The 20896-nt window shown below is 31.2% G+C and overlaps 2 protein-coding genes across 2 annotated transcripts; one reads left to right on the forward strand and one right to left on the reverse strand.

Moving 5' to 3' along the window:
- LOC109362798 (acetolactate synthase small subunit 2, chloroplastic-like) lies at positions 5525-12557 on the forward strand. The gene is made up of 12 exons (XM_019608816.1): positions 5525-5790; positions 5899-6112; positions 6720-6803; positions 6943-7011; positions 8092-8175; positions 8305-8457; positions 9680-9766; positions 10692-10796; positions 10921-11043; positions 11164-11316; positions 11961-12026; positions 12296-12557. The coding sequence occupies exons 1-12, from the start codon at positions 5588-5590 to the stop codon at positions 12377-12379; spliced, it is 1425 nt and encodes a 474-aa protein (XP_019464361.1). The 5' UTR covers positions 5525-5587; the 3' UTR covers positions 12380-12557.
- LOC109362864 (guanosine nucleotide diphosphate dissociation inhibitor 2-like) lies at positions 14145-18796 on the reverse strand. The gene is made up of 13 exons (XM_019608920.1): positions 18618-18796; positions 18426-18488; positions 18249-18332; positions 17817-17924; positions 17539-17711; positions 16975-17086; positions 16761-16841; positions 16591-16653; positions 16154-16255; positions 15805-15929; positions 15361-15571; positions 15212-15286; positions 14145-14460 (listed from the first exon to the last, which is right to left on the reverse strand). The coding sequence occupies exons 1-13, from the start codon at positions 18702-18704 to the stop codon at positions 14410-14412; spliced, it is 1335 nt and encodes a 444-aa protein (XP_019464465.1). The 5' UTR covers positions 18705-18796; the 3' UTR covers positions 14145-14409.

The following is a 20896-nucleotide window of genomic DNA, read 5'->3' on the forward strand; positions in this document are numbered from 1 at the left end:
AATTTAGAGATCATTAGGTACTCTGACTCCGATTTTTGGGTGTCTAAACAATAGACACTTCACCTCTGGATATGTGTTTATCTTGGTTGAAGATGATATCTCTTGGAAGTCTGCTAAACAGACGCTCATAGCTCATTCAATCATGGTTGTAAATTTCATGGTTTGTTTTGAAACATCACACCATTGCATATGGTTGCGGAAATTTTGTCACTAGTTTACGTGTGGTTGATGGTACTAAAAGACCACCAAGAATTTGTTGTGATAGTAAGTCTGTGGTTCTTTATTCCAACAATAATAAGAGTTCTATAAAGTCAAAATTTATTGACATCAAGTTTCTGATTGTTAAAGAAAGTGTTCAAAATTGACTAATTTCCATACAACATATATGGGCAAATTTTATGCTAGTTGATCCACTGACTAAGGGTTTGGTACCTAAAGTTTTTCATGAGCATATTGCTTATATGAATATTGTTCATTAGGATACCTTAGTTCAGTGGGAGTCTATATGTTTTATAATTTACTTTGGACGTCATATATAGTTTTATGCATAATAAAGTTGATAGTTTATTATTCTATTTTGAACTTATGTATTGTAACTATTGTGTTGCAATTAAGGACTTTGGATTGATCTCACTAAAAAATAAAGAAGGATCAGTTGAAAATAGACATGTTTAAGATCAAATTGCATAAAATTTTCATGTCACTCGTCCATATTTGATCTATGTTATTTAGTATAATGGTATGTTGATCATCGTGGTTTAGTCACGTTTGAATGTGATGAAAGTCGTGGTGGTTCCATATTTAATATATGAGATGAACCAGATTGTATTAAGAAGAAGTCTAAATATAAATAGCTTACAGATGCGCGCCTAAAGAATATGTGATATAATTGTTTCAGTCAAAATATGAAGTCAAAATGGGAGATTGTTATAAATTCATAATTTCTAATTAAGGTGGACATCATATATTTAATACAATTATATTACTATTTATTGTGGATTACAAAATAAGTGATCTAATTTCTGACAACTCATAGAACTTCTAAAATTGATAACGGATATGGACTTAATGAGTGGATACCTAAACGGATGACCTATAGAGGATAATAAGAACCCGATAAGTTAACACATACAGAACAGTTATGGTCCCCAAGACACCAAATCACAAATAGTTTTCACCTCTCCTCAACAGAGAGAAAACGAAAGTCCCAAAATGAATTAAGGATTTGGTTGAGGAATGTCATCATACCAAAACTCTCTCAAAACATATATCAATGAACGTGGATTCAAGATCCTAGAATTAGTATTTCAGCAATCATCAATAAATTTCTAAGATACTTTTCACCAATTAAACATAATGCAACCTCAACTATTCTTCCATGGTTATGACAATTTTTTTGGGGTACATCATGGTTATGACAAATGAATCATATTTAACTAAAAAATTGGTAAAGTGAAGAATCACACACATAACTATCACATTTGTTTATATAAAGAATCATAAAATAAAATGTGAAATTCAGGACAATAATAAAGTTAATCATAAATACATGGCTCTACACGTTATGACTAACCCCTCTGTTCACGTTTTTTATGCTTAATCCCCTTTCAACAATGCATATCCAATAAATGGATAAGTATATGGAGGAGGGTTGAATCTTTTTATTTTATTATGTCTTTTTCTACTATTACTTACTCTACGAGTAATGAACTAATTTTTTTCGATGTGTGAAGTTGCTTCAATAAGTATTGCAGGAATCGAACATTTACTTTATTTTTTCTTTTATTATGTTAAGGGAAACATTTTGGTTTTATCAACATTCCCTAAGAACGAATGGTGCAACATTATGATGTCCATCATTCTATATGATTTTGCGCAGTGATGTATTAATTCTGGTCTTGTATTATTCAATCAGTAACAATAATTGCTCTTGAAGGATTATTTCCTAGTATTTTGGGTTAACACTCTTTCTACTTGTTTATTGAATCTTTTTGCTTATAAAAAAATTAAGTAAAAGAACTTTGTTTTAAATAAGGGCAAGTAAAAAAAAATTAGAACTAAATAAAAATTGTGAGGTAAATTACCATAATATATATTAATCTTAAAATAAATGATCAAATATATATACTTTAAGTTATTTACTTATGAAATTTTCCAATATAAAATATTTTATTATCTATGCACTTACAATATAAAAAAATTATATGTTATCGTGAATCATTCATAATTTATTATATTACTTTTTATATAAGAGTATAATTAATATGAATGATAAATGATACAATAACAGTATAAAAATCTCTTACATTATCGGTGTATGCATTTTCTTTCTCATATTAGTAAACCTTTTCTTCTTCTTTCCTAGAATAAGCATTGTGAACCAAACATTTATGACAAGAAATATCCAATAAAATATTTACTTATACTAGTATATAAGTTATTTTCTACAACTATTAAGATTATGACACATGTATTATTTTTTAGTTTTTTTATTCTCTTTATATAATTAAGAAATGTTTATTATTAGGAGTTTTCGGTCTGTAATTTTATTTGCACAATTAAAATTACATTTTTTTCTTTTTTCTCACCCTTCACCCACTCCTTCCCTCCTATACTATCTCTACTAATCAAGACGCATGGGGAAGTGCTCCATTTGCATTGATAACATATATGACACATTTGCCCATTGACGAATGTAGGACATAGAAGTAGGGTGAACAATATAGATTAAAATAAAAATAATAAATATCATCAATTATAAAATAATAAAAATATTGATATCAAAATTACAAAATTTGAATATATTTAATTAAATAAAATATATATGTTATAACTAATGTTATGTGATTTCACATTTTAATTTATTGTCAATGTTGTTGAATAATTCTCACTAAATATAAGTCACTAGATAGTTATTCATTCGTGCATCTTCTATTTGATTACATAATCTATTTTTTACAATTTTCATAGTTAAAAAAACTACTCTTTTTAAAATTATGTTATTAACTTTAAAATAAGATAAATTAACGGGGAAACAATGTGTCTTCCACCTCCAACTAACTTATCTTAAGATTATTTATTCATTTCAAAGAAATAAATTCAACACTATTATGCATATCAATGATGTAAGTCAAGTTGATTATCAAACATCATAAAATCAGTTGAACAAAAAATTATGTGGATAGAACTTTACAACTTTCATCACCTTTGTCATATAAAAACTAGAGAAAAAGTCAACTAGACTCAAACAAGACATACAAAGAAACAACTGGATATTTGTCATGGTTATCCGATTATGAAGTTCCTCGAGTTGCATATCTATAATATTATAAAATAATTTAATATAATAATGATTATTTGTTTTTCAATAAGCATGTGATGACATTTATAAAAGAATAAATTTTGTTCGTGTAGAGTTATAAGTAAGAGTGTAATATATATGCAATGTTTAAATATTTATATATAGTCACTAGATAATCTATCATTTGTTTAGATTATTTTTACTTTAAGAGTGAATATTGATTAAATATGAATGATAGATAATATTGTAACAATGTATGAAACTCATTCACTTTCAATGTATATATTTTTTTCCTGTAAATAATATAATTGTTTTTAAAAAGTTCAACATAGGGTTGTCACTACATTTGCCTTCTAATCACGTTTTTTTTATGAATGGATTTATATATCAAATATATACTATTCATTTTCATTGTTCATATGAATTGAAAGGGATTTAAAAATATGGATACACAAGTCTATTCGCCATAGATAAAAAGTTGGTGGTAAACATTAATGTTTGGTATAGAAGTAAAAATCGTTAATGTTTCTGTACACGGTGTTGTTGAAGAAGTAAACTATTCAATCTCCAAAAAATGGAAGTTAGAGAAAAATAAGATGAGGTCGGAGGAAAGAGGGAAAAAAATTATTTTTTGACTTATCTCTCTTTAAGAAGCAAATTATTAAAATACTTCCCCTAATAAACGTGTATTAATTGAACTAAAAAGGTAATTTTAGTGCATAATTATTCTCCAATATAGGTTTACTCGTACTAACAAATTCCTACCAACAAAACAAAATATTAGTTTAGTAGTGTAAGATTATATTGGATCCTCAACCCTCAAGGTTGTGAGTTCGATTCTTGAGAGGACGCATGATAGGAGGGGTAGCTACGAACTCCGAAAGGAAATAGAGCAAACACATTGGTTGATCTTAACGGAATAAGAACATTTTTACTCTTTCATAGGGAGTTATAATAAATTATAAAATAGTGTGTAATATTTTATTTTCTACTAGAGAGGTTTAGTTTTTTACCAAAAAAAGTGAGAAAATACCATTGGTAAAAAAATACTGACAAATTCATATCAACAAGATGTCGATATAGTAGTGTAAGATACCGCTAGATTCCCACAAGGTCAAAAATTTGATTTCCGTGATCTAAGAGGAACACCGAACAACCATACAAAATGGATTAGTTTCTTAACCATGAGTAAATGATATTTTATACTACAAAAAAAAACACTACCAAATCTCTTTACTACTTATATATTCTGCATAAATTAATTTTGAAGAAAAACAAGAAATGCGAGAAAAGCTTAATGACTTATATTTTCTTATATCAAAAGATAAATTATTTCATTTACCATTAAAATTATGATATATATTATATTTTATTACTTTCTACAAAAATATTTTTAAAAACTAAAAAATATGACACATGTCACCTTTTGATATGATGTAATATTTTATTTACACTTTAGCACAAATTTAATACCACTTTAGTACTTATAAAAATTCATGTACCAATTAATCCCTAAAAAATGGTATTATAAAACTCGGTTCGGACAGATTGGTTCATTTGTGAACCTCTCATCTAACTGGTCCAAACTTCTCATCTAACTAATTTTGCATCAAAATTGGATTGAATCGGTTCAACTTGACCTATTGAAGTCTAAAAGCGGTGAAATTTATTGTACGTTTTTGTTCCTATTAAAGCATAACACATGTGTTGTCTCACAATGTTTTTTTTATGATAGTGTAATCTTCTTTGGTAGATGTTTAATTATATATGATAATATTTTTAAATTTGAATCATATTGTTATTAAATAATATTAGTTAATATTATTTTTTTAGAATCTTTATTATAAAGTGAGACAAAATGGTCCAACCAGTAACTCATTTATCCAATTAATAACTTATTGACCCAATATCTTAACTGAATCATTAAATAGTCTAGAGTTTAATAACCCTACTTAAAAATAAAATAAAAACCAACACCAAATTAATATTTAAAACATTTTATTTCTCTTCCTTTCCTTTCAAACTCCAACTTACAAACAAATCAATGGAACTATTTATTTTATGTTTTTTAATTTTTGATATAACAAACTAGGTATTAGTTCCATTAGATGATTTCAATGTCGAATGTTCGATTTCTCTGAAAGACACTCGTCCGAATGAAATAGTTTTGTATTACTAAAAACTAGGAAAATTTGAATTTTGAGAATTATAATATAGCTAAAAACAAAAACTCATTGAAGGCACTAACTCTCACCACACTCATTTCATTTGGTATCTTCTTCTGCAATGGCGACCACTCTAACTCCATTCCTAACCTCCATTTCCCATTCTTCCAAAACCCTCTTCTCAACCAAACAAAACTCCTTCTCCAAATCCCTCACTTTTACTTCCCGCTCCAACAACCTCCACATCGCCGCCGCCGCTGACAACACCAAACTCATTGACAACAACACTCCGATCTCCACCAAAGACTCTTCCGTTCGATCCAAGTAAATATCTTTAACTTCTACACTTTCATAAATGTAATAACTGCTTATTATTATTCTTATTGTACCTGATTATTTGATATGCATGCGACGACGTCGTTTTGTTGTTAGAGTTCGGAGACACACGATTTCGGTTTTCGTTGGCGATGAGAGTGGAATGATTAATCGAATTGCTGGTGTGTTCGCGAGGAGGGGTTATAACATTGAATCTCTCGCCGTTGGTCTCAATGAAGATAAGGCTTTGTTTACCATTGTTGTTTCCGGCACTGATAGGGTGTTACAGCAAGTTATGGAACAGCTTAATAAGCTTGTTAACGTTTTAAAGGTTCATTTCTCATTTTCATTATGGTTATGGCGATTGTGTTATTTAATGTTTTTGTCATATCATAGTATTGTATTTCTAACTTTATTTTTCATGCCATTGGTAATGTTCATAGGGTAGGATTGGGTGAACAACTTAATTAAGCACTTGTTGAATAAGCTGGAAAGAGCTTATTTCCTTAAGTTTCAATAATAAGGTTATATAAATAAATTAATATGAGCTTATAGGAAGGTCATAACCCATTTTTGTAAGCTTGTGAAAAGAAGTTTTTCGAATAAGCCCATATAAACTCTTGATAAGCTCCTCCAGGTGTCCCTGTGCTGTGTGTTGGAAACATGACTGCCTCTTTGTCCATGTTTAAAAAATAGTGATTCAGAATGACTGGCCGAGCCGGTTTTTTGATAAGCTGAAAGAATATAAAAAAGTTGAATTTCAACTTTTCATGTCGTCTCTGTTTTTTTTGTAAAAGTCCAATCAGACAAATGTGCAAGTGATAGAAGTAATAATTTTAAAGAAAAGAAATCACTATTTTCTGTGAAAAAGACTTAACCCGGAGTTTATAAGCGCTGGAAAAATTTAACTTAAACCAAGCATTTCATTTCCTGAGCAGGTAGAAGATCTCTCGAGTGAGCCCCAGGTTGAGCGTGAACTAATGCTCATAAAAGTGCACGCTGATCCTAAACACCGTGCAGAGGTAGCTGTTTTATCATTCATGGGTGCCTTGGTGTTTTACTTTTATACAAACATCTGCTATGTGTCTATGTGTGGGTACTGGGTTTTTATTTCCTTGTTTGCTTCTCTTCATTGTGTATTTATTGCTTTGAAATTTTCAGATAAAGTGGTTGGTGGACATCTTCAGAGCTAAGATTGTGGACCTGTCGGAACTTTCAGTGACAATTGAGGTTATTACTGGACATTTTAGTGCATCTATTCTATGCATACTCAACCTGTAAAACTAATTATAATTGATGGGTTTGCTTGTGGTTGGACTCTATGCATTACATGTAAATATGATTGCTTCCGAGTTAAATTATCCTCTATCTCCTTTACCCAGTAATCCTCAATTGACAGAAAACTTCTATATTTTTTGTCTTAAAAAAGCTTTTTTTATATTCTGTTGACTTCTCTTGTAATTAATGCAAGTTATAGCTGGATCAAAAATTGAAAATGTTAGCTGGTTGAGTTCATAATGTTTTCTTTATGGCTATATTTGTCTCCTTATAATAGCACATTGTATTCATGTTTCATAGAAACTGCTATAAGTACCTCATATATATGTTACAAAACACCACTTAACAGTTGCCATAATTTTCTGAATAAGCTGCTAAAAGCTTAATCGTTAGTATTAGTTCAAATCTTCTAATATGTCAGTTGATCGAACATTATTGGCTGTGGCAAAGGATTGTTTGGCAGAAATTGGATAGAAAGTGACATCAAATGTAACTCATTGTATGGGATGGTATCTTGCTGCTAGGCCTTTATTTTGTGTCAGGGATTTTTTATTTTGTTAAGGTAATCACTGATTATTGGAGTTATAAATTGCAATACGGAATAGTGGTGATGCCTACTGATCAGCTTGTCTATGGAATATGCTAGATGTGTTGATATAGTCTACCTTTCATTGCATAAACAAAAAAACATAATTGACATGCTTAAGATAGGGGGTATGACTATACTCTTTTCGGAGTGGCTCTTGTTACGTTATAGTTTTTGTACTTGATTTTTTGTCTTTCATTTTGTCCACGAATAGGACATATATAGTCTTTACTTTTTAAATTATACCAGGAATGAATTGTATGCCAAACTGAGCTGGCTGGATATTTTCACCCTTATATTCTCGTATTTTATTTCATATTTTGCTTTCTTTCTAACTATTATTTAGTCATCAGCATTTACGATCATTATTTACAATTTATCCTTAGCTATTCTTGGTGATACAATCAAGTCATAGTTTCAGCTGAGTTATTCTGCAAATGTTACAGGTCACTGGAGACCCAGGGAAGATTGTTGCAGCGCAAAGAAATTTAAGCAAATTTGGAATTAAAGAAATAGCCAGAACCGGAAAGGTTGGAAAGTTAAATTCAGTACCTAAGAAATTTCCTCAAATTTTATCCTCTTCACTTTGTCGTGGAGTATGCTGTCAGATTTTCTAAATTTACTAACCCATTATTATCTGATGATGTAATGATAAATAGATTGCATTAAGAAGGGAAAAGATAGGTGCTTCTGCTCCATTTTGGCGGTATTCAGCTGCTTCTTATCCAGATCTTGAAAGGCCAAGAACTATTAATCCCCTTGTAGCAACAAGAAACAAGAGTCCTGTTAGTAAAATTGATATTCCTGCGGGGGTATGATTTTCTGTACTCTTTTAACCCTATAATTTCTTTTCTTTAACACATCTTTCGAACACACTATCTTTAAAATTTAAAAGCATTCTCATGAAATGAAATGATTAATTAATCCTATCAATGGTGTTACATTTAGAAGTCATGAACTAGATTCCTGAAGCATAATTTTATCTGGCAAATTTTTCACATGACTTCAACACTTAGTTGTATCTCAAATACTATTCACATTCCAGTTAATGATCTTTAAAATTGGACACCTTTCATCCCTTATGCTTCTGAGCAGTTTTTTGATAGTTTGATGGAAAGGTTGTGGTAAGCATACAGGTCAAAGTTTAACGGAAGTTTGCAGTTAATGCAAATCTCTTGTGCATCTGGCTGGAACATAATGGCCTCATCTTTATGGATGTCTCTTTTCCCTTAACCTTGTGACTTAGTTATGGAATAGGATTGTGTTTGTCCTCTTTGCTGTTCTGCTTGGTGCTTTTTTAAGGGGGTAATAATTTTTAACATGCACCTATACAGCCTTTCTACAATTTCAAAATTTTCATATTTCTTGTTTCGTCTCTTTCCCCTATTTTGGAGAGTATCTCGTCCTCCACATGACTGTATTTTCCTTACTTTCTCATTGTTTTTTATTTTTTAATTTTAATAAAGAAGAAAGAAAAACCTTTTACACATAGACCTTTAGCGCCCCTGTATTCATAGTGGATTGTGGTTTGTTTCTTTCTATTAATGATCCATTATTCATTTCCCCCCTCTCATAAGTCATTGGTGAGTCTAAAAGGTAGTTGGTGCTCTTTACTATGATGCCCAAGGAATCTAGAACAGATTGTGGATATTGGCTAATCCCTTGATGGCTAACAGTCATGATCTCAGTTCTTGTCTCCAGCTTCCTTTTGGCACCATAATTGTGAGCAGTTAATTGGTTCTTGTCAGGTTCTGGTAGAAATTGAATGATATAATCCTAGTCACTTTCCATGATAAAATATTGTGGATCAAGGTTTATTTTGTTAGGCATTTATTGCCTCTGCTTATCATCAATTGTTCTAACTTTTGAGTTTATAAAATTTTGATGACTGACTAAAGAACAAATCTGTAAGACCGTAACTATTGCACGGATAAAGTTCAATATTTGCTGTTTCTTCTGTACTTGGATTTATTTGATCATTGGTAAATTCGGATCTCTCTGACCTTTTCTTTTGAAATGTTTACTTCTGTGAAGGGAGATGTATATCCTACAGAGCCCTCAGATGGTTTTACATTCAATCCTGTACTTGACGCTCACTGGGGTGTTCTCATTGAAGAGGATGTAAGATGGCTTATCATTACTTATTCTCCTTAAGTGTTTCCCATTTTTCTTTCCTTTTAATGCATTGTAGATGTAATACCTAAATCATCCTCATTTTCAATTTCTTGTTGGTTTTCTTCTACTCAATGTTCCACCTTTAGAGTTTGGTTCAAAAGTAATGAAGTCCCGTTTGATTTTTTATTACATATTCGAAGATATTCACTGAGTTGTAAAGTTCTGTTACCATAGTTTTACTAACATAGCTGGAGCGGTGGAGCCTCATGCACCTGGCAGCTTTATTGGTATTGCCTAAGTCCAAGGCTGAAAAAATCATTACACACATAGTTGGTCATTGTGGTGCTAAGTTGCACATCGTCTCAGTTTCAAACACTAGACACCACTTCTAAAATATTTCAAATTAAATTAATAAGCTGAACACAGGTCGAATATGGCTTCTCCTGGTTCAAGGTCCTGCATCATCGTTTCTTAAGGGAGGATAACATAAACCTGCTTGTGATGTCTTAACAGAGGTTTAGCTACAAATGATACTTACCTATAAGAGTGGTTTATTCTTTTAAATGAAGTATCTGTTTCACATAGGTTGAATTTTTTTGGTTTGAAGTCTTCGATTGTTGAAACTTCGTGTTTCACTTTAAAAAAATTTGCTATGTAACTTCTACTAGGTGTTAGAGAAGCTTGTACAATTTATGACGACTCTATTTTTTGTCTTATAATAATTCTAGTTTAGCTAAGATGATTTTGCATTTTAGAAACCAAGGATAAAAGGCTTCATGGAGTGGACCAAATTATAAAGGAATTCATAAATCTTTTCGCCTGTAAAATCTTGATGCTAATTAGATATTTTTATGCTTGTCAAGAGCCTAATATAATTTAATCCTTAACATGTAATTATTATGGATTTTCTGGACTGTGATAATGCCTTCAGACTAGTGGAATTCAATCACACACTTTATCCATGCTTGTGAGTGATACTCCTGGAGTTCTCAACATTGTTACAGGGGTTTTGGCTAGAAGGGGCTACAATATTCAGGTTTGCTTCATCAGTGTTGTTTTCTACTTTACATTTGTGTGTGAAAAACAATACACTTATGTTTAGCCTTTTAATATTCTCTTTGCTTTCTAATCTGCTTGAATCTGCCCTTTGTTATTTTCAGAGTTTAGCTGTTGGACGTGCAGAAGTTGAAGGAATTTCTCGAATTACCACTGTGGTTCCTGGAACAGAAGCGTCAATTGGCAAGTTGGTGCAGCAACTCTACAAGCTCGTAGATCTACATGAGGTTCAAAATCCCTAAAAAAGAATGCATCATATCCTATAAATGAACTGTTTACAGCTTTGATCTTTGTGTCTGACTATTTGCTTGCTTGTTCATTCACATGTTTAACTGACATTTCTCCAGGTTCGTGATATCACTCAGTTGCCTTTTGCTGAACGAGAATTGATGTTAATAAAGATTGCAGTAAATGCTGCTGCCCGACGTGATGTCCTTGATATTGCCAACATTTTTAGGGCTAGAGCTGTTGATGTATCTGGTCACACAATTACCCTTGAGGTGAGTTGTGGACGCTTTTTACCAAATGATACAGGATATTTAATATTAACTTGTGTTAATACTTTAATGGATACTACTCTACCATAGGGAGAATGTTGGTTTAGCAACCATATAAACTGGAAATAGGGTGCCATTTTTCAAATTCTTAGTGAACACATTAACTAGAAATAAAAACAGAAAATAAACTGAACAGCCTCTTATTTTCTCATATTAGTGTATATAATTTTAGGTGTAAATAAGCACTAAACCCAGTACCCACCTTTGTAACTCTATATTATCCTTCTTTCATATAAATATTAATGATGATTTGGGGCAATGAGATGAAGCTGCTACTAGGCCATCCTTATTGTTTTCCTCAAAGAAGCATACTATAGTTGAAGTTAACAACTGATGACACCATATCGGTGCTAACTTGTTGATGTTAGTTCGAAGTTAATAATTTCACCGTTCCAACTAGAGTTTTCCTTTATTAAAAAGAAGGTTGATGCGTTTCACTTTGATAAGGTTATGACGATGAAGGAAAAAGTTTCTTTTAATTATTAGAAAATATTTCCTACTTTTCCAACTTCTACAATAAATCTGAATAAAATTATTGATTTCTGTTCCTTTAGCATTTCTGAACTAATTGTTATGCTTTTTCTCAGCTCACTGGAGATCTAGACAAGATGGTTGCATTGCAGAGATTGTTAGAACCATATGGCATTTGTGAGGTCTGTGCAGAAAATCTTCTCCATTTACATGCTAGATACTTTTGCTGAAACACTTTTACCTGATTAAGCAACTTATACCATATATTTCAAAATTCATATTCTGTGCATTTGCATTTGCTGCATGTAATGACCCCCTTAATTCTGTTTTAGACTATTCTTTTTGCTACTGTTTCCTATTGCAGCAGTACTTTTTTTTTTTTGATCGGCAATTGTTAGTATTGTAGCAGTACTTTTAATTCATTCTTTATAATATTTTGTTTTTGGTTCAGGTGGCACGAACTGGGCGCGTAGCACTGATACGTGAGTCAGGTGTGGACTCCAAGTACTTGCGTGGATATGCTTTTCCTTTATAATCCCTACCACTTGGATGAAGTTTGTGAAAAAACTAAGAAGGATCAAATTTGTGGCTTGCAAAGGTTCTAGTTTTTCTCTTCTTGCCTTCTAAACTATAAAGATTAAGTCTTTTGAACTGTATTGTGCAAATGTAGTGGAAAGATTTTTTTGTCAGAAAAAATTATTTCTTTTTTGTCACCTTCGTATTTCTTGGGTATATTTTTTTTTGGTAAAAGCAAAGTTATGTGATATATAAGTTGGAGATAGGATCGGTTGACCCCAAGTGTAAGTCTTGGACACTTACCCCCAAAGATTGATCCACTCGACCTTCAAAGAGGGCCCAAAATATATCAAAAATATAAAAACATGTTTAGTAAATATTTCTCAAAAATGTTTTTTTTTTAATAAAAATAAAAGTGTGTGGTGTATATGAACAAAGTATACACAAGAGGGGCGAGCAACAATGCTACACCTAATAATTTCTTGTGATATAAGAAACTAATCAATCCAAATGTTGAAAAAAAACTAAGTGATCTTTTATTGCATCACTATTTTCACACATAAGATGATATTTAAAATAAGTAGGTATCTTTTATTACAAATATCTAAAATTTGGTATATATGACCATCACATGAATTAACAAGTGGTTATGTGCAAGTATTCAAGATTTATACGTGGTGTAAAGGGATTCTATTTGGGTTAATGGGTCACAGCTTGTAGGACCACTACAAGTGTGGGGTTGACCCGGTAGGTTGTGACCATATGACCTTATTTTCAATTTTTAAGCGAGGTGTATCTTTTATTTGAAATAGGTCATTTAAGTTTTTTTTATTTTCAAGTTGTCCTTAATTTGCTTTAAAGTTTAAATCTTATATTCTTCAAAAAAAGGATAGATGAGTTCTAGAGATCTTTTCATTTAATTTCAATAAGTCAATAGTACTACAATTGTGACAAAAAGAATTTCAGTAAGACCCAAAGAAATATTTAACCAAATTAAAAATAGAAAATAGACTATATTTGTCCAGAAAAAATAAACTTCCTTCTTCAAACTTCAATTCCTTTTTACCTAATTGTTTCTCATAAAATTTTCTGATTCTTTAAACCGAAGAGCCCAAGACCCATATTTGAACAAGCAAAACTAATTTGAGTTTAACAAAACAAAATCCCCAACCTAAGCCTCTTTTATCTCATTCTTTTATATAAGGAAACTTCCTTTTTTGACAGAAATGGACATAGGAAAATTATGTACTTGCCGAAATTAGAACCTAGCTACTCTTTTTACCCATGTCAGAATTAAGACTTATTGCTCTTTTTTTAGCCATGCTATATCACAAGTTAACTATAGGAAATCTGTATGACATCAAGTCCCTTGAGAAGGTAGAAACTGGACCACCACATTGCCTATAACAACTCAGATGGAGACTCCAAGTCGCCACATTCTACATGCACTCTTGTGTCGTACAGCTACTAAACCTAAACTCAAATTTAACATGAAAACGAGCTCATTTGGTTCGCGCTTGAATTTATTAGCTCTTGTTACAATCAAAGGTAACAAGACATCTTTTGAACGACATGGAATTGGTAGGGTGAAAACAAAGAGAAATTTATACCCTGACAGTATGAATTTTAAACATTGTAATTGCATCATTCATCATTTATGTTTTATCATCATCAACTTTTCAGAAAGTGTAATACAAATAAATGGTAGATAATGCATTGATTGTGTTTAAATCTTTACACGGTGTATACATTAAAAAACAAATAGCTGCATTCAGAAAAAACAAAACAAAAGCAACAAGATATCACATTTTTTGGTAGCATAACATCACGTATATGAATGTATAAGTGAATCGCACACAAGCATAGCACCTTGATGGGAAAAAGTTCCCCTTTCCAACACACAATTCTATTCTACAAGACAACCTTTAGACTTCATTTTTGAAACATATATTATATCAAGTTTTATTTTAGGGTAAGTTGCCAAAGTTTTATAAAGTTGGTCATAGGATACATCAGAAACATAACACCATAAGGGACCAGTTGTTTTGTTTACTCTTCAGCAGCACTTGCAGCACTCAGATCCACGCTGAGGTCAACAACCTGTTCAAAATCAACCATTGAAGAATATAAGAATCACCAAGTTACTCCAATTACCAATAAAATCAACTATAGGCTAATTTATTAAGTCAACATTTTAAGAAAGTCATGTAGAAATAAATTTAGTTGAAAGGATATGATTGATCCTGAAAGATACCAAAACTTCATATTAAGAAAATTATTGAATAAAAAATAGATTTTATTAACAAAATAATCACTGAAACTATAAAACTACCATTTTCCAGGCAGAGTCTTTTTTATAGGCAAGCACATTTTATTTTCAAGGAGATTGAACATTGTATAAATTAGAAACATGGAAATTCACAATGCAATGCAAATTGGATGCTAATTTGATAACGACCTACAAAAGAATACTCAAAACAACCACTAGATATCCTAAACATCCTAAACAGATTGAACTTGGTCAGTATGCAGCTTTTTTTTTAAATTGAGGGGACGGAAGGATGAAATTTAGCTTTTTGAAGAAAATTGATTGACAAAAACCAGAAGCAATGTAAAAAAACTCAAGTCAGAGTGCTACTGACTCGAAAAATTAGGACACTCGGAAGAATTACAATACGGTGAGTAAGTTTGCAGGCTACTGAAATTGTAAATAGATGATAAAATATGATGAAATACAGTTATAAATTGTATTAACCATTGGAGCTAATGACTAAGTGAAACAGTGGTGTTGCCATTAGTGGCAAGTTAATTCAATTGCAGAAAACAGGAGGACATGATGGCAGAAACTTACCTTTCCAGTTATTGATGTATACATGTTGAGGACATCCAGTACAGTTGACTCAAAGTGAGTAGTAGCATCATAACTCTGTCCAAAAAAAATTAAGATGTTATCGTCAACCTATCAACATAAAATGAATACATGTGATAAAGTAAACTCACAGTTGATATATAGCAGTTGTCCAAAGTTGATTCATTGACTGGTTCATATCTGTCATGGATATCATAAAATATCTCATCAACAGGTCCTAGAAGATCAATTCCTGGCTTTAGCTCAGACTCGGGGTGGTCGGTCTCTGCCTCTGCTGATACGAATGCAATAAATTTTCCCTTTGGGGCAACATTGTGAGAATATGAACAACAAAATAGGTACCTGCAAAGGACAACAGAGTAAAGAATTCAATGAAACGAGGAAAACTTGAAATATCTGTTGGAATTGATGGGATGGGATAAAGCCTTCAGTCAAGACTAAAGTGTTTTTTACCCAAACTAATTACTGGTCCCATCTGCAGGATAGATATTCTTGATCTACTATACATGTATTGCAGTGAGTTCTACAAATTTAATTTAAGTATCTATTTTTCAATACGCCGCACGAAAACTTACATATCTGACTTCCGACCCAACTGCTTTTGGGGCAGAATAACTTGTGCTGAATGGGAGTCATTGGTATTGGGGATAGGGTGGCTCATGATGGCTATTGCTCTTGCAACCCTACCAACTTTCCGAACCTGTTGAAAATGTTACAATTTTCTTTTAAAAAGGATGCAGTCTACCAACAAGGGTTATTTCGAAAATTAAAATCAGGTCACAATTTGCCAATAATTTAGTTTTTTTGTAACAAGAATATGAGTTTAGCATGGCTTTTATACTTAAATTGAGGTATTTAGGAGTATAAGCTCACGCCATACATGAATTGGTTGTAAATAGTCAAAATGGAAATTGATTCTATTACCTTGTTCGGCAAGTATGATGGATCACAAACAACTTTCTTGCATTTTGCAGTTTCCCCTTCAGATGTGACACCAACAACCTTTCCTTCATCATCAAATTCAACCTGGCATTATAGCAAATTAAAAATTAATTCCTGAGTCATAATGCATATCAGCAGGCCGTTCAAAGAAAAGACAGAGGTTTGCAAGTCCAAATATATGATAGTTAGCAGCAAAAATAACAAGTTCAATCAACTGAAGAGACTATATAAATTGGGTTAGAATCTGTAGACAGTGTATCATGCTCACAAAGTAAGGATATGGCATTCAAGATCTAAATGATAATTATACTTTCAAAGTAAGGATTTATAAAAAATCATTTTCTTGTAATTTTAAAAGTGCACCATGTCTTACACTAGTGTAAATTGAGAAAGAGAAATGTATATAATGGAGTGTGTACCTTGCATTCGGGTTTATTCAACATATAGGTTCCCCCATAAACAGCACTAAGCCGTGCAAATCCCTGAATATATAAAATATATTAACGAACCTCAAGCAGAATAGTTTCTAACAAAATGACCCTAAAAAGAGATGAAGCAAATGGGCAAAGAGAAATATAGAGAGGGATACCTGGGGAAGCTCTCCTAAACCATACAAGGGATATATGTAAGGTGATCCCCCTTCAAACCGTGCAAGAGACTCTGAATATAACTATGAGTTGGAAATATAACAATGAAGAGTGTGACAAAAGTTTAGCAACCAAATGGAAAAGATGAAACTTTCAAATTTCAAAAATCCATAATTGAAAAGGAAACAAGTGTATATTAAACCAGTGCACATTTACCTTCATTCTCTTGACAGTGTCCACTGCTGGCTCGTTCAAGTAGCGATCATCTCTATGAAGTGCAATAGCATGACCAATGAAGTCTACTGTGTTATCATCAAGGCCATATTTACTGTTTAAAACAAGAAAAACAAACGGATTTAAAAATATTCTGTCACCATCAACACAACGCTGTAGTTTCCTTCTCAATACAGGGATGAAGAGACTTAAATGATGAACATGCATATATAAATATCATGATATGCACCATTAAATACATATATGTACACAAACAAAAAGGCCAAATAAGTATAAGCTATCACACTTGTAATTTGGACTCAGTCTCACATATTTACTCTACACATATATATATATATAAGTGGTTCTTATATAACTAAAGAACTGACAAAGTAGATATGATGTCACTTAAAGGTATATGGACATTAAGACATGGTAATTATTGATAGGTGATTATTCGTAAACCAATTGCAATATTGTTAATGCAGATCATCACATGAATACAAATCATGGGATATGAATTCTAGAAATGATAATTAACACAACATGAGCAAAAAGTACACATACCCTATCAGTTCTCTAGTAGTCACTCTGGTCAAGTCCAAACCCTCATGAGTTTTAGGGTCACTCTCATTATAATCTTGAACATAAATAAAAAACTTGCGTGCTCGACGTTTTTCAAATATACCCATAAGTGGGGACTTCAAAGCCTCCATGTCATTTGATGGCACCTTGTGAACCTATAACAATGTCATTACCAATCAGCAAATAATTAATACACTTAAATATAAAAGGAGAAATTTTATAGTATGATAAATCATTGATGAAAACACAAACAAGCATACCTTTCCTTTATTAAAAACAAAGCTACCATCCACAGCTTTAAAATAGAGATACTTTGTGACATCGGTATGGATGAGAACCCGCACTAGAGTTCCATTCGCCATCATAAACTAATCCATCATGAGTGTATGCATCAGCAACAGTGTACCAAAACAATTAAAAATAATATGGTGAAGGATGAGGTGAATGGAATAAGAAGAAATTACACCGAACTCCACTAAATTTTGTTTAATTACAACAAGTACCCCCTCTTGCTTCAAATATTTATGGTTACACTCATCTCCCTTGAAGGGTGGTGATATTGAAATTACACTGACATCCCAAAGGGAAGTGAATGCAACTTTTGAAGTGAGATCGGTGTCGGGTGCAATTAATAATCAATTAAATTAAACCCAAAGGGAGATCATTGCAATTTCTCCATGGAAAAACCATACCTTGGGGACCATATCAACATTATAATCCCTGCTAGATCCCAAATGAGGAGGGGGTTTGTCATCTCCCCTGAACCTCTTCCAAAGCTGAACAACACAAAGAAACCATAATCAACATTTAATTTCATTTCACAGTTCAAAAATCACAACTTTTATGAAAAGCAATTATAAGAGACTAACCTGAATAAGATTGAGGGAGGTGGACTCTCCTCCATAGTAATCATTCCTATCCATGTGAAGAACCTTAACTCAACCAAATGAATAAATCATCATCAAAACATACAAATTATACTTCAAATTCAGTGTTTTGAATTGAGCACAGTGGATCTACTCATAAGCAAATGGAATAAGTAGGTTAAGGGTTTTACAAACCTTGAGTCCATCAACAGAGAGAAGACCACTGAGAATGCATTCCTTGAGACCAGTCCCAAGCACAATCACATCGTACTCTTCATCCATTTTTTTTCAATCAAAATCCAAACTTGGCACGAGAGAGTGAATAATTAAAGAAAAAGAGGTTTAGAGTTTCAAATTGAGAAGAAGATAATATAAAGGAATGAAGAGATGGGAAATTAAGAAGAAGATGCCATTCCTAACCCAACTCAGTCTTTATAACAATACTTTCCTTGCCCTCTTCTCTATGGTCTATGCCCCTCAAACAGCTTCTTTTTTTTAATAGATAGTAATGCATTCACATTATAAGATGAGAAAAAGATGTATACACCCTAAGCGTTTTTTATACTATTATCATTGTAATATTTATCGTTCATTCTTTATTTTCATTGACTATAAAAAAATAATCAAATTGAAGATGCAATTATGTATGCATCTTTACATTATCAGTGCATAAATATTATTCTTGTAAGATTTATATATAATAGATGATAAAATATGAATGTAAAAATCTCTTACATAGTATATTTTTTTCTCTTGTTAATATTGATTGAGAAGGAAAATAATACATGATGTATTATTCATTATATTTAATCACTATTTAATTATTTAATCAATTGAGTTTACTTATTATAATTCTTATTTTTTTAGTATAAAATTAGTAGTATATCCGTGTATTTGTACGGGCCATTTCGTGCTGGTTTTGAAAAATATATTTAAAATTATAATTAAGTAAAATACTCAAGTTGTTAGTTAAACATAGACATGTATTAGTTTAATAATACAATATAAATAGTAAAGTTGTGGTACTTATATGAGTTGAAACAACAAACAGTCATGTAAAACAAAATAATTATAATATAAAAGCAGAAATAAATGTGAATGAATAATTTAAAGTAATAAATCTTAACGACATAACTAACATTTTTTGTTGAATCTCAATAAATTAAACTTCACTTCAAAATCTTCGTTTCTACATAATTGTTTGTAATTCATTACATGTGAGGACTTTGAATAATAAGGAGAATAGTGCAAAAGTTCCCAACAACTAAAAATGTGGAAAACAACAAAATTTAAGGAACATAAATGAATACACAAAAAAAGTTTACGATATACATAACAACAAAATCTACCATGAATTTGTAAATCATGATGGCAAATTAGTTATTCTATTTTGGATTTCATACTTCACTATTAAAGTACGTCATCATTACATTTCAAAATGTACTTCTATGTGATTTTTCATATGGGTGGGTAGGTTTATATGAGTGAATTAATTTTGTCAGTGAAAGTGCTAAAATTTGAGAAAGTACTTGAACAGAGTTATTTTGTGTGAACAAACTTATTTTGTAATCTATCATTATGCATTAAGATCGTTTTGACAATAATTAAAAGGAAGTTATTATGCCTAAAGATGAGATAAGATGAGAAGATAAATAAGTTCATAATAATAAACAAACAAATACAATATTGTAACTTGTAACTAAATGCGTGTATATATAAATGGATAAGAAGATGGAGATATGAAATGATAATGGAGGGATAAGTAATTCACATGTGAAAATGGATTCAATCCCCTTTATTGTGAGATGTAATTTCTTCATAGAATACATAACAAATGGACTCATTAATCATTAGAATTAAAATGTACAATGTACAAAAAGGGAAGATACAATGACATAGACATATTTTGGAGAGCAAATTTTGATGGAGAGATTGACACATGTCATGAGGGACCTGAGAGGTTGACACATATCACGAGTACCTTTTTTTTGTTATATAGGAAATAAATAGATAGATATATCATCTTCATGTTATATTAAATAGTAATTTAAACATAAGAAATACAATATATAAATTCTAAAAGATAACTTGTGGTAATTGATATATGATATACATAAAATTTATGCAAATTCTCATTTTGTGCCTAATGTTTTTGTATGTTATTTTGTATTCTTCTTGGGTTGAGAAATAAAGAAGATAGAAATAAGAGAATATGTAGAAGATTAATGTTATATCTATACTATTTATTAAGTCAAAACTTGAAATAACTACCATCATGATTATATTTTTCTATTTTGCCCTTAATATTTTTTATTTATAAAGTAAAACTATATAATTCTAGATAACTATAATTAATACATCCCACTTTAAGATGAATATTATAATAAATACAAAAATTATAACATAAAGTACATCCAATAAAAAAAGATTCTAATTCTCTAAAATAAAAAATACAAATTTAATACTTAATATCA

This window comes from Lupinus angustifolius, chromosome LG12 (assembly GCF_001865875.1).
Source record: "Lupinus angustifolius cultivar Tanjil chromosome LG12, LupAngTanjil_v1.0, whole genome shotgun sequence".
Classification (NCBI taxonomy): Eukaryota; Viridiplantae; Streptophyta; class Magnoliopsida; order Fabales; family Fabaceae; genus Lupinus; species Lupinus angustifolius.